General features: G+C 32.4%; 2 protein-coding genes across 2 annotated transcripts; both read left to right on the top strand.

Annotated features, from left to right (window-relative positions):
• The first annotated feature begins 1,885 nt into the window (after positions 1-1,885).
• LOC11408458 (aspartate aminotransferase, mitochondrial) lies at positions 1,886-7,479 on the top strand. The gene is made up of 10 exons (XM_024782790.2): positions 1,886-2,162; positions 2,405-2,490; positions 4,370-4,576; positions 4,718-4,823; positions 5,065-5,169; positions 5,262-5,434; positions 5,819-5,978; positions 6,503-6,598; positions 6,843-6,937; positions 7,053-7,479. Exons 1-10 carry the CDS (start codon positions 1,989-1,991, stop codon positions 7,123-7,125), a joined length of 1,275 nt encoding a protein of 424 aa, XP_024638558.1. The 5' UTR covers positions 1,886-1,988; the 3' UTR covers positions 7,126-7,479.
• Positions 7,480-10,245: 2,766 nt separating this feature from the next.
• On the top strand, positions 10,246-14,463 carry LOC11419383 (aspartate aminotransferase, mitochondrial). Its single transcript, XM_024781664.2, has 10 exons — positions 10,246-10,775; positions 10,868-10,956; positions 11,208-11,414; positions 12,342-12,447; positions 12,553-12,657; positions 12,753-12,925; positions 13,057-13,216; positions 13,623-13,718; positions 13,892-13,986; positions 14,108-14,463. The coding sequence occupies exons 1-10, from the start codon at positions 10,617-10,619 to the stop codon at positions 14,178-14,180; spliced, it is 1,263 nt and encodes a 420-aa protein (XP_024637432.1). The 5' UTR covers positions 10,246-10,616; the 3' UTR covers positions 14,181-14,463.
• The last annotated feature ends 527 nt before the right edge of the window (positions 14,464-14,990 follow it).

Below are 14,990 nucleotides of genomic sequence, written 5' to 3'. Positions count from 1 at the left end.
TTAATCCTTAAAAATATATTTTCCTATTCTATTAAGCCAATATTTTTTAAGGCATCATTAAATACAGTCAAAGTAGGTTGACCTCATAATTAAAAGAGTTATTCTTTTATCCTTATCAAAGTTGGACTTACCAAAGATACTTGAAGTTGCGTGTCTCGGTTCGATTGACGGAACTTTCGAAGAAGTAGTTTCTTTTTGGATAAGGTCGAAACAACATATATTTTTTAAGACACATTCGAAATTCAAACTGAATGGATAAGTTCTGTTGGTTACTGCAGTTATAGTTTTTAAATTTAAGCTTAGGCAGTTATTTCTATTTGTATAAATAGTAGTTTCCTCCAAAGGAAAAAGGGGTCACAATTCAATCATACAAAAAACTTACACTCAAATTATCCGCATGGAAGAGAGAAACGAGTCACAAATTGCAATGTGTGAACATGTGTACCAATCTATATTCGATCAATGCAATTTAAGTTCATTTTTTTTAAATGTCTTTAGAGCTTTCTTGTTTCTTTTGAGCATTCATTTACTTTTGTTTATACCGGTTTCGATTGGATTTGACTGGGTTGAATTCGATTGCTTTTTCTTACTTCGTTTTACCAAGTTCTTCAAGAATAATATTAAATTTCCAGAAGATAATAGACACAATATGTCGTCCTTAAGGTTTACTGGTTGATCTTGCAAGTTAATATTTTTAAACCAACGATTGTTTATCAAATTTTAGTGTAAACAAATTGGCACACCCCGGTGGGACCTTTTGTGCTCTTATTTACAATCTTCTTGCTGAAATTTTATTATTAAAATTATCGGTTTGTGTTGTGCATGCGTTTGAGGAATAAGAAACAACTTCATGAAATGAGGAATTCCGCTATTGCGCCAGGAGTAGCAACGAATCCACCAGTACCGCCAGGGGTTACACAATCGAGTCAAACTAGCACTACGGCCACAATAATAGAGCCTGTAATAATCCCAGGATAATATTTTCCAAAAAAAATATAATTTTTTAAGAGGACTTGAATTTAATATGAATTTTTTAGCACGAAAAACCAAAAATTTCATATTTAATTTATGTTTTGTTAAAAATTCTATTTTTTTTTTAGAGATTGTCATAATATTCTTGTCATTTCTGTAAAATTTCATTAAAAAATATGAAAGTTAAACATGCGTTGACTAAAACGTATGGACTAATTTTATGGAAGGAAAAATTTGACGGACCAAAAGCCTAATGAATATTTTAGGGGGACTAAAATTAAAATTGGTATATTTATGAGATGATTTACTTATTTAGAAGCCCCTTTTGCAAAAAAAAAAAAAAAAAAAAACAGTTTGATATTAGAGCAATGCTATATATCAAGAAAGATTTTATCAAGAAAATTTCAAGAATGACATGGCAGAATAATCACCCTTAGATTTTATCAAGAAATAGTCCTGAAATTAATGTTAACCAATAAAATCTCAGCCTGGCCGGAAATCATGGGGTGATGGGTGTTATGTATCTTTTTTTTATGAAAGATTAATAAATGAGATTGAAATCTAAAGATGATTATTGTGCCATGTCATTCTTGAATTTTTTTTATAAAATCATTCTTGATATCTAGCATTTTCCTTGATATTATTCTTTTTAAAATCATGCTCAACTAGCTTTCCTTTTTACTGTAAAAAAACTTTCCTTTTTTCCTTCAAGTACGTAACTTTCTCTGTCTACATATACGTTAATTTTTATTTATTTTTGACAAAGTCTACATATACGTTCATGTAAATCTTAGAAAGAAAATAATAGTAGTAATTTATTTTCTGGATTTAATAGTAATTATGTAAGATAAATTTAACAATAAAATGAGTTTGACAAAGTAAGAATGATGGTCAAAATCTAATATAAATAAAACACGTAACTCGATGATAATAAATTACAGTTCCCAAACATAGATTTGGATCCTAGTGAACACATTCTGTTTTTTCTTCTTTCATTTCCTCTGTTCTCTGTTTCCATGGCGATTCGCAATCTTCTCAACGGACAATTTCTCAACCGGAGCTCCGTCACCGGAGCTAGATTCATGTCTTCATGGTTCAGGAACATCGAACCAGCTCCTAAGGATCCAATCCTCGGAGTTACCGAAGCTTTTCTTGCGGATCAGAGTCCAAACAAAGTTAATGTTGGAGTTGTAAGTTTTTTTCTTTGTCTTTCTCTATCTTTGGTCCATTTTTCTTCTTGTTTTCATCAAACTCAAATCTATTTGAGAAATGAAATGATCCAATGTAATACCATAACATAGCAACACTGTTCTATCGTTTTTTATCATCAGATTTATAATTCGTGCGATATTATTTTGTTTTTGTAAAATTATATTTGCATGCACACAATGATTTTATTAAATTTATTTGTTTGATTTGAAAATTATAACAGGGTGCATATCGGGATGACAATGGAAAGCCTGTGGTTTTGGAATGTGTTAGAGAAGCAGAGAGAAGGATCGCAGGAAACCAATTCATGTGAGTCAAATATTATTATTTTTTTGGTTAATGCTAACATTGATTTTTACATATTTTATTAAAGATTTGAAAATAACTCATAATAATAGTAGCAGTTTATAAAAAAAAAAAAAAAAAGTTGTAGTAATCCATTATTCCCGACTTCTCACTATTTAATTTAATTGAGAATCTATTAAATATTGTATTTTTGTGAAGTACTGGATTTTTTATTTGTAATTTATTTATTTAATTTAATTATAAGATTAATAGTATTGGATTTATTTATTTAATTTTAGATTGGTTCAAATGGTAAGATATTTGAATCTCTTAAACTTAAGCATGTGGTTATTGGATTGATTCTTTTCTCTTTGTTAGTTAGATCAGTCGTTGTTAAACATTGATGGAAGCTTCGTACAATAATTAAAAAATGGAAATTGTTGACAAGTTACTTATGCTACTAGTTAACAATACAAATATACTAGTAAAAATATCTTAAAATTTGTATAGTCAAACTCTTAACAATTTGTTTCTTTAAACCTGTATACGAGGGACACTATAATTGTTAGTATACCAAAAGAAAATACAACATTTAGGTAGCATTTTGTTTTTTCAACTTTATTTAATTTAATGGGACTATAATTGCTTTCATGTGCCATTTTTTGTGGTGATCACGTAACCCATTGCTTTTTTGGTACGTGCCTTGGATGGCATAATAATGTCTTTGGAAATACAACGCTACCTACTTGTTGATGCAGTGTTCTTTGACAGCTACAGATATTCACGATTCCTTGCTTTGTGTGGTGCAATTTGTTTCTTTCTTGAGATGTTTTGGGATGATGTAGGGAATCCTGTTTTACTGCTGCTGCTTTTTCTGGTTTCAAAGATAATATTTGTGGGGTCCGCATACCTTAAATTTTTATTGTTTTGCGTGCCAAACTAGCTAGAAAGGAGTAGAAAGAAGATGCTTAGTAGGTTAGGTATTGGATGACCGAATTTCATAGTAACGGAATAATTGGTTTTGTAGAATGTGGGACTTGTTGGAAATTTACAAAAAAAAAAATTTAGGAGTACTTTCAAAGTTTCAAATGCTAGTTTATGATTTTAACTTTGCCTTTCTGTTAGAAAAAAGTACGGCAGGTTACCAAAATATTTCTAAAAGTGAGAAGAAAACTGGTCTGTTTGGATAAACAACTTATTTACGGTTTATAGCACAAATAGGTGCTTATGTATAAGCTTGCATAAGCTATTTTTAGAGCAAAAGATAAAATAAGTTTAAACTGTTTTTGTATATGCTATAAATTGTTTTTATAAGCTATATTGAAGAAGACAAAACACTGACATATTACAAGTCATCTTTAATATCTACAAGAATGGTATGAGATTGGACGGTTAAGATCAATTACTGCGGCACATCTTTAATATTTCCAGTTTTGACTTCTGCTTGCCTGCCATTTAAACCACGTTTGTTGAATTAGTTTTTATCACCTCTGTTTTAAAATGATGGTATTCAGAAGAGTAGTGTTATTTAAACAACCAATTTGGTGACAACTTATTTGACAACCATAATTTACAAAGAAAAAGTAGTATTGACACGGAAACCATAGTAATAGAGAGATAAAGTAAAAAATGATGTGAGTATGAGAGAGAAAGTTGTCCCAGAAGTTGTTACCAAATGGATGTTCAAATATCATTTCTCTATTCAGAAAGAATGAAACAAATAAATAGTAAAACTTAATTTCCTACGGTGTATTGAACTAAATGAACCATCAGGTTCAGACCTACCTTGGACAACAAGGCTTCTAATACAAGACCTTAGTAACATTCTCCTGAAACAGTTTTTTTCTCTACTGTTTGATTTAGTTTATGCTATTGCTTTATACCGTTTCAAACGTTTGAGCAGGGAGTATCTTCCTATGGGTGGAAGCATACATATGGTTCAAGAATCACTGAAGCTGGCGTATGGAGACGATTCCGAGTTCATCAAGGATAAAAGAATAGCTGCAGTTCAGGCTTTATCTGGGACTGGTGCATGTCGACTTTTCGCCGTATTTCAACAGCGATTTCATCCCAACACCCAAATCTATATACCAGTTCCCACCTGGTCCAAGTCAGTATTCAATCCAAATCTTCCTTTAAATACTGCCATTGATTATGAGTCTACAGAATTTGATATTTTTTTTATATAAATTTTGATATTTGGTAGACATCTGGCCTAGAATTATTGATCTTGTAATGTAATAAATTACAGTCACCATAACATTTGGAGAGATGCTGGCGTGCCTATAAAGACATACCGTTACTATCACCCTGAGTCTAAAGGGTTGGATTTTTCTGGACTGATGGATGACATTAAGGTACATTGCTCTGATTCATAACATTTTTCCGACACACTTTATACATAACTCTTTGCTATGTTACTATCTACTTTTGGTCTATGAGGTGTTAGCTTATCAATAAGAGTTTGACATTGTAAACTCTAGGGATGAAGTTCAAATCCCGTCGAAGCAGTTGTAAAATGACCATTAGTCTCACTTTAATTATTTAAAACATACTATGTACTCTTCTTACCTTTCAAACTGGTTATTTCTTACACAGAATGCTCCAGATGGTTCTTTCTTTCTGCTTCATGCTTGTGCTCACAATCCTACTGGAGTAGATCCTTCAGAAGAACAATGGAGAGAGATCTCTTCCCAATTCAAGGTAAAAGGCAATGATATATTGAATCATTGATTTTGTTCTCGCTGTTTCAATTATTGACACTTTTTGTTGTTCATTTCTATGATTGTTTGCAGGCTAAAGGTCATTTCCCTTTGTTTGACATGGCATACCAAGGTTTTGCTAGTGGAAATCCAGAGAGAGATGTAAAAGCCATCAGGATTTTTGTTGATGATGGTCATTTATTAGGACTTGCTCAATCATATGCAAAAAATATGGGACTGTATGGCCAGAGAGTTGGATGCCTTAGGTAAGTAGCCTGTTATTATTGATTAGTATTAGGCCAAAGAGTTAGTTGGTACTAGGGGTGTTCATGGTTCTAAATTGCATTGGAACTGAACCACATTAATGGATACAATTCAGTTAACCACATTTTTGCACACCCCAACTTGATACTACTCACTAACAAGTACTAAAACATGTGTGTAACTTTACAAAAAAATTCTGTCCATAACTCTATCTTTTAACATGACTAAAAGAAGGGTGATTAGTTGAAAAGTGTACAATGATATGTATGCAAACATTGGAAATTCTTTAGTTTGAAGCCTTAAGTTGGTTTACAGAACTTTAGCTTGACTGTGAAATGTAAATTACTTTCCGCAACGTAACACTTATGACTTTGTGTTCCTTGCAGCTTGCTTTGCGAAGATCAGAAACAAGCCGTGGCTGTTAAAAGTCAATTGCAATTGATTTCCAGACCCATGTACAGTAATCCACCTCTTCATGGAGCACTTGTCGTTTCAACTGTCCTCAGTGATCCAGATTTGAAGAAGTTGTGGCTTAAAGAAGTTAAGGTAAAGTGTTACTATTTCTTAAAGATAAAGAATGTCCTCTATAAAAGTTTTACTCCCACCTCTCAGCCTTTGCTTTTTCCATAAAAAATTTGATGGTATAAATTCCATATATAATGCTGCAGTATGCTATTTTTCTAAGGTAGAATGGTTGAACATATCATATTCATATATCTGATTATCATTAGTGACTGAGGCTATGCTCAGTCACTGATATGCTGCATTGCTAGATGCTACACCATAATATGTGAAATTCATCCAATCCTAGGCTTACTTTTTGACCTCAGACTTTTTCCTATATATTGTAATTTGTAAATAACAATGCTCAATTAACATAATTGGTTGAACAACAACTTATGCTTAGTTTTGCAAATAACCATGTTATTCTATATTAATATATTCCAAATGATAATTTAAGAAGACACCATTTTTAAATTTAGTAAATCATCAAAACAAAATTATAAACAAGCATAAATAAGTTGTGGCAATGGATAGAAAATGAACTTACATAGATGGCGTCTTTACAGGTTATGGCAGACCGCATCATTGGAATGAGAACTACACTACGAGAGAATTTGGAAAATCTGGGGTCTCCGTTGCCATGGAATCACATAACCAATCAGGTTCAGTTGAATGCACAATTTCTCAACCACTTTTTCTTCTTTTCTTTGCTTATTGTAGTTGCTTGAGGAGTTTTCATCCCCTTCTCTCTTATTTTTATGGTTACTTGGAGATCAAGTATCTTGGTAGGGGAGAGGGATACATCTTTTATTGAAGGATAGAACTTCTAACATCATTGTCACATCAAAGTGTTAAAAACTTGGTTGGTTGAGTTTTCAAACAAGTATCTGTTACTATTTTGTGCAGATTGGCATGTTCTGCTACAGTGGGATGACACCAGAACAGGTTGATCGTTTGACAAGCGAGTTTCATATTTACATGACTCGTAATGGTCGTATAAGGTGACACACTTTATATTAATTTTCTTTTTTTTCTATTGCCATTTCTCTTATATTATGAGTTCTTGGAGACTGGAGCTTCGATTTTACTTACATTACATACATGTAATCACGACAGTATGGCTGGTCTTAATACGGGCAACGTTGGATATGTGGCTAATGCTATCAACGAGGTTACAAAATCAGCCTAAATTATTCATTTATGCAACATTCCAAATTTTTGTCCTTTGGAACGACAAATACCTCAGAAGTAGAATTATTGGAGGGAGCAGAATAAAAGTTGGGCACTAGTGACAATCTTATGCCTTTTCACCTTGTTTCATTTGCGATTCGACATATTGAATAATTTGAAAAGTAGATTGAATAAGAGGTTTCATTGATGATTATTCTTACAGTTTTACTATACTGTGATAAGGATTGTTCTTGGCTGTTAATCTTTACGATTTTGTTTTTGCTAGAATGGATATATAAAAGCTTAGATTGTTTGAGACTCCTTATAAGTTGATTGAGACTAATGACTAATGAGTGCGACTAATTTGATGCCATGCTAATATTTCAGCTTTTGTCGGAAATGGAAAAACAGCTTTGTTAAGGCAAATGGCCTTTTAATTGCCAGACAGACATATAGGTGTGTTTGGATTGACTTAGTTGGGTTTATCTATTGGCATAAGTTTTCGGGTCTTGTTAACGAGTGCCCCCGGGCCACTCTTTAAGGATCATAAATTTAGAAAATATTCTTTGAAAAAGTCAAATGTTACAAATTCCTATGCATTGATTACACAGTTTTTTATAAAAAAGTTAATATTAATGATTCTTAAAGAGTGCCCCGGAGGCACTCGTTAACATTTCCATTTTCAGGTAAAGATAACTTGTTGCTCAAGTAAGGTTAGCACAACTTTATCAAAATAGAGAGTTAAAAAACAAACGGCTGCGTGTTGGTAACAACGACTAAAGTACAGTTCAACAGTTGCATTTGCATGCAAGTGTACTCTTTGGATGATTTGTGTTTGAGTTTGTCTTCGATAACATTGTAGAAATCATTAAATTGTGCTCTTGGTGGTGGTTCACACTTCACAATCCATGTTAAAGACTTGAGTTTAAATTTCATCAATGATGAATTCATGTGATTTTGTGCTTGTGATCTTTGACCTGAGTGTTTTCTTTTTTTGTATTTTTTTGGGAGTTTATTTTGTCTTAGGTAGTTGTTTGTTTTTGTTGAGGATTGTCTTTGGTTTTATGCTTCGTGACTTGTATTTAATTTTTTTATTTTTTTATTTTTTTTATTTTTTATCTTTAAGACACCTTGTATTGGATTACATCCGTCTTTAATATAAGACTCTTTTGTCAAAATCATATTTGTATTAAATTGTTTGTAATCACTGTTACTTTTATAATTTTATCCTTTGAGAGATAATTAGTTTTTGTTTTCAGCATGTTATTTATTGTTGATTGAAGAAAAAGATGTATAATAAATAAGGATATGTATGTAAAAAAATAATTAATGTAGCTGAAAATAGCAATGGGGTCTTATGAAAATGGATAAAATATTTTTAAAATGGTCATATATCTAGAAACGAAGGTAATATATATTAATAAAAATTATCCAAATACAAGGTGTACTAAAGATAAAATAAAATAATCAAATACAATACAAGGTGTACTAAAGATAAAAAAAAATAAAATTAAATACAAGGCAGTAGTTTTCTGTCTTTACAAAAAAGTGTGTCCTTAGACCTTCAGTTGAATAACTTCACACTCATCTATAAAATAAATCGCAATTTCATTTTCCACCCTCTTTCTTTTCAAGTGGTGTGTACCAAATTCTTGGATCCGGATCCTCTCCAGTTTACTCTCATGCTATCTCTCCTCCGCTGTTTTCCATCGTTCGATCAATCCAATGGTTAAAAAGAGAACAATAAAAAACAATACAGAAACAGAACCGCCAATGATCAAGCACACAACTTTCATCACCGGTGAAAAGCAACGACGAGTTGGTCTTCAAATGAACACAACGTTTTCACGACGGCGGAGGGTTCGTTTACTCGGCGGCGGTGACTAGTTGTTCTTCGAATATGCACCATGTTAGCACAGCGGCCGAGGGTTAGTTTGCATAAAAACGCAACAAAAACAAGAGCAGTTTGTGATTCAGGAAAATAAAAACCCAACAAAATCGTTGAGACGACTGGTCGATTAAGCCATTTACTCTTTCAAGTTTCAATACACTCTCAACTACTCTTTCTTTGTTCACTCTTTCTGACTATAATAACAGCCGCTTTCGTTTTCCTTTTCCCTCTGTTCAATTCAATTTCACAATGTTTCTACCATTTTTTAGTTTTTTTTTTATTTAATTTTTAATTTTGTACATAATCAAATGAATGAACTAGATGTGTTTGCTACATGGATGATTGATGAGAACATTGAGAAGTTCTGGCAAATGGAAAGCAGCGTGTAGAAATAATGAAGTTCATTTCTCTCTCATTCTTTTGTATTTTATTTATTTACTTTATTTGGCAGCCATTGGATTAGGGGCATGATGATGGCAGAACAAATATGACGCAGGAGATGATCCGGATCCCAAATTCTCTCAGTATTCTTCGAATTATATAATTCAAAAACAAAAAAAAAACTTACCCTATTTTTTTGGAAGAAAAATAAGTTTTTCACCAATTCAAATATATAAAATTTGAACAAATAAGTACTTAGGATTTTATAATCCATACAAGCTCATATGCACAATACTTTGAAGCATGCATAAGGGACGTTCGAATTATAAAATCCGAATATCCACATGCACCCCCTTGTGTTAAGAATTTATTGAAAAAATATATCGGATTATATAATTTGAGTTGTATCACCATAAAGGCTGAGCTGGTTTGTGACAGAAATAATCCAATATTTTTGAGGTTGCCAATTTTGTCCTCCATACATTTTCAATATTACCACACTATATATGTGTCGGCAATTGGGTTGTCAGTTTATGTTAAAGTGTTTTCGCACCGTTTAGCAGTGCTCTATGTGTTTACATCTCGGTTTTTTCTAGATTACCTTTGAAGAATGGTGGGTAATTTATCCACCAACCAATGAAAATGAGCAATTTGCTGGTGGAGTCAAGATAGTTCATGATACCACTTAAAAATGTGCTCATGTGACTAATGTGTATTGGTTGAGGTAAATTACCCACCATTCTTCCATGGGTACCCTAGTTGTCACCTTATATCTCTCTAATTTTTTTCAAAAACACAACATTTACAAATTATGTGGGACCCGCCATCATTTGTTTGTGGGTCCTAGGCACATAGCACTGCCACACCCTTTCCTCATCCCGGAGACAATTGAATTTCTGCGCCTTAAAAGAGAGTTTGGTTAGTTATAGTGTTCCAACTCCGATGTAGGAACTGATCACCATAGGGAAAACTGAACGGTGAGATTCAACATTTTGCAAATCAAGTTTTGTATCAAATGTAGCATGTGGTTTATTATCATTACAAGGAAAAATGAGCTTGAAAACCGTGGTTTGGATCATTCAAATGAACACCAATACGATTTTCAAACAAGAACGTGACATGCATTAATTAACATATTAAAAGAACGTACGGTAGGATATAAAAACACATTAAAATACGCAAAATAAATTCAGTGGGAATTATTTTATCAAAAAAATACATATAAGTTCCCACGAGTTATGGCGATTCGTAATCTACTCAACCGGAGCTTCGTTGCCGGAGCTAGATTCATGTCTTCGTGGTTCAGGAATATCGAGCCAGCTCCTAAGGATCCAATCCTTGGAGTTGCGGAAGCTTTTCTCGCTGATCAGAGTCCATACAAAGTCAATGTTGGAGTTGTGAGTTCTTCAAGTACTTTTTGCTATATCTGTTTCGGATATTTTTTTTCTGCTTATTTTGAATTTTATTATGTTTTATTTGCAAAATATAGAAGTGTGCGTATCACAATGATAAAGGAAAGCCAGTGGTTTTGGAATGTGTTAGAGAAGCTGAGAGGAGAATTGCAGGAAACCAATTCATGTGAGTCAAACGTATGCTTTTAGTTTATTTTTCAGTCTCCTCTAAAAAAATATATTAGTTTTTAGACATAAATTTTTATTTACTTTTTTTGGCTAATGATAACATTGATTTTGAGATATCTGTTATAGATTTGAAAATACTAATTAATTTAATAGTAATACGGGAATATAAAAGTATGAGACCCTATTTTATGCTGTATTTTTGTTAAATAATACTGTTTAATTTAGTTTATGCCATTCCTATTTGAGCAGGGAGTATCTTCCTATTGGTGGGAGCATCCATATGATTGAAGAATCACTGAAGCTGGCATATGGAGATGATTCTGAGTTCATCAAGGATAAACGAATAGCTGCAGTTCAGGCTTTATCTGGGACTGGTGCATGTCGACTTTTTGCCGCATTTCAACAGCGTTTTCATCCCAAAACCCAAATCTATATGCCAGTTCTCACCTGGGCCAAGTGACTATTTTTTGAGTCTTCCAAGTTTGATATAAATTGGATTAATAGTGTTTTTCACCCTGTAATATAGGCTATTTCTGGTTTTCGCCCCTATAAAATTTTCGGTTTGAATTGCATCCTTGTAAAACTTTTTTTTTTTCTTCCGGAAAACACCCCTCCCCCATCCAACTCAACAAATTCGCTTACGTGGCGCTGATTTTGCATTTTTTTTAATTGGCCATGTGTAAAAAATATATCCACATCAGATTTTATTTTTAAAATATTTAAAAACAAATTTTAAAAAATAACAAAAATATTCAGTTTTTTTTTCAAAAATTTAAAAAATCGAAAAATAATTTTTAAAAAATTCAGAAAAAATATTAAGATTTTTTCCGAAATATAAAAAAAAACAGAAAAATAGTCTTTTTTTTTAGAAAAATCGAAAAAAAAATTAAAAACTATTAAGATTTTTTTCGATTAAAAAGATTTTAAAAAATTCTGAAATTAAATTTTCAAAATACAAAAAAATTAAATTTTCAAAATTAAAAAAAAGGTCAGATTTTTTAAAAACATTCTGAAAAAAAATATAATTTTTAAAAATCTGAATACAAATTTAGAGGGTTTTAAAAAAGTCGTGGAAATTTCATTTTTCCTAGAATTAAGCTTTTCCCTAGAGGAGGTAGAAATCATAAATCTTATATTTGTGGAATGAAATGATTTTTTTTCCAATATTTTATTAAAATTGCGGAATAAAATTTTCGAATAAAAAATCTGAATTTTTTCTATATTCGTTTACAAGGATGCAATTCAAACCGAAAATTTTATAGGAGCGAAAACCGGAAATGACCTATATTACAGGGGTGAAAAACACTATTAACCCATATAAATTTAGATATTTGTTCGATATCTTACCTATAATTATTAATCTTCTTAAGTAATAAATTACGGCCACCATAACATTTGGAGAGATGCAGGAGTGCCTATCAAGACATTCCGTTACTATCATCCTGAGTCTAAAGGATTGGATTTTCCTGGACTGATGGTTGACATTAAGGTAACATTATTTAGAGACGCTTTAGATGTCAATTTTTATAGCTGAATCTATGATATTACTCTCACTCTCCTTACCTCTTAAAATGGTTATTTCTTTCTCACTCAGAATGCTCCAGATGGTTCTTTCTTTCTGCTTCATGCTTGTGCTCACAATCCTACTGGAGTAGATCCTTCAGAAGAACAATGGAGAGAGATCTCTTCCCAATTCAAGGTAAAAGAGAGGAATGATATATTGAGTCATGGAATTTTGTTCTTGTTTCAGTTATAGACTCTGCTTTTTGTTGATTGTTATATGATTGTTTTCAGGCTAAAGGTCATTTCCCTTTGTTTGACATGGCATACCAAGGTTTTGCTAGTGGCGATCCAGAGAGAGATGCAAAAGCGATCAGGATTTTTCTTAATGATAGTCATTTAATAGGAGTTGCTCAATCATATGCAAAAAATATGGGACTGTATGGCCAGAGAGTTGGATGCCTTAGGTAATTTTATATTTATCTTTTGAATTCAGAGATATATCTTTTTGGCAAGTAAACTGTTAAAGTATTACTTAAGCATAAAATGTAAATTACATTATGCAAATATTACGCTTATAATTTTGAGTTCCTCGCAGCTTGCTTTGCGAAAATGAAAAACAAGCTGTGGCAGTAAAAAGTCAATTGCAGTTGATTGCCAGACCCATGTACAGTAATCCACCTCTTCATGGAGCACTTGTTATTTCAACTGTCCTTGGTGATCCAGAACTGAAGAAGCTATGGCTTAAAGAAGTTAAGGTAAAGTGTTATTATTTCTTAGCCTCCTTTACTCCACATCTCTCTCAGCCTTTTCTTTTTCCTCAAGAACTTTATGCTAAAAACACAGGTGATACACCATACGTAAAATTCGTCTAAATCTAGGCTTACTGTTTGACCTCAGACTTATTTCTATATATCAAAAATGACAATGCTCAACCAAGTGAGTTGTTAATTGTTGAGATGAGTTGTGAATTGTTATGTTAGTATTTTTTTTTCCCTTGTCAGAAATCGAACATTGGACTTTTTAACTTATTAACTTCTTTGATCCCTTAGCTTAACCAAGTGAGCTACTCATCCCCCGTTCATCAGTAGGAGATTACAGATATACATATATAGGTTGTGGCAATGGATAGAAAATGAACTTACAAAGATGACTTCTTTACAGGTAATGGCAGACCGCATCATTGGAATGAGGACTGCACTACGAGAGAACTTGGAAAACCTTGGATCTCCTTTGCCATGGAATCACATAACCAATCAGGTATTTTTCTTTGCTTATTTTAGTTGCTTGAGGAGTTTTCATCCCTTTCCCCTTATATTTATGGTTACTTGGAGACCAAGCATCTTGGTATGGGAGAGGGATATATGTTTGGATTGAACTTCTTTTCATCATTTTCACAACAAAGTGTTAAAAAAAGGATTGAACTTGTGCAGATTGGAATGTTCTGCTACAGCGGGATGACACCAGAACAAGTTGATCGTTTGACAAACGAGTTTCATATTTACATGACTCGTAGTGGTCGTATAAGGTTACACACCTAATCTTAAGTCTCTTTCTATTGGAATTATCTTTACATTATGACTTATGAGTTCCTTGAAGATTGACACATACTATGTTTACTTACATTACATATATGTGATTTTTGACAGTATGGCTGGTCTTAATACAAGCAACGTTGGATATGTGGCTAACGCTATCAACGAAGTTACAAAATCAGCCTAAATTATTCATTTATGCTACACACCAAATTTTGTCCTTGGAAATGACAAAAGCTCAGAAGTAGAATCAAGGGAGGGAGTACAATAAAATTTGGGCACATGTAGCCATCTTATATAATTTCATCTTGTTTCATTTGTGATTCAAGATTAAACAATTTGAGAAGTAGATTAAGAGGTTTCATTAATGAGTATTCTTACAGTTTTACTCTTCTGTGAAAAGGATTTTCTTGGCTGTGTATCTTTACGCTTTTGTTGATGCTAGAAAGGATATTTAAAAGCTTGGATTATTTTACAGTCCTTGTAAGTTGGATTGAGACTAGTGAGTGCGGCTAATTTGATGCCATGCCATCATTTCTGCCTATGTTGGAAATGGAAAAAACAACTTTGCGAAGGCAATGGCATTTAATTGTAAGAGGTTGAATGAAAATAAAAAAATACATAATTCTCTAATCTATACATATAGGAACAGTGACTTGAGGAGGTCAAAGTTCTTGATCATTCTTTGTGTTATTAAAAATTCAATTAGTATTTACATATGATAAGTTTAACAACTCAAAGTTCGTGATCATGAAAATATCAATTGTAGGCAAATATGAAAATGACAACTTTTCTTAAAAATTCTTGTAAAGATCAATTGCCTCTTAAAAACTCAATTGAGATGTCGTGATTTCCTCCTGATACCTGGCCTTTTCATGAAAATATGATCATTGAAGGGAAAAATGAAAAGCTGTCATTTTTTACACATGATGCCGAGAATTGGCATTTACAAATCAGGCGTGTCATCATTTTGCATATCAAACTTAGCACTAAATGT

Source organism: Medicago truncatula, chromosome 4 (genome assembly GCF_003473485.1).
Source record: "Medicago truncatula cultivar Jemalong A17 chromosome 4, MtrunA17r5.0-ANR, whole genome shotgun sequence".
NCBI lineage: Eukaryota > Viridiplantae > Streptophyta > Magnoliopsida > Fabales > Fabaceae > Medicago > Medicago truncatula.
The sequence above is the reverse complement of the archived record's forward strand: the minus strand, read 5'-3'. Positions and strand labels throughout refer to the sequence as shown.

Coding starts and splice junctions, on each gene's coding strand:
- LOC11408458 (XM_024782790.2), top strand. CDS start 1,989: ATGGCGATTCGCAATCTTCTCAACGGACAATTTCTCAACCGGAGCTCC. Junction 5,435..5,818: donor CAGAGAGTTGGATGCCTTAG/GTAAGTAGCCTG, acceptor TGTTCCTTGCAG/CTTGCTTTGCGAAGATCAGA. Junction 6,599..6,842: donor GGAATCACATAACCAATCAG/GTTCAGTTGAAT, acceptor TATTTTGTGCAG/ATTGGCATGTTCTGCTACAG.
- LOC11419383 (XM_024781664.2), top strand. CDS start 10,617: ATGGCGATTCGTAATCTACTCAACCGGAGCTTCGTTGCCGGAGCTAGA. Junction 12,926..13,056: donor CAGAGAGTTGGATGCCTTAG/GTAATTTTATAT, acceptor AGTTCCTCGCAG/CTTGCTTTGCGAAAATGAAA. Junction 13,987..14,107: donor ACTCGTAGTGGTCGTATAAG/GTTACACACCTA, acceptor GATTTTTGACAG/TATGGCTGGTCTTAATACAA.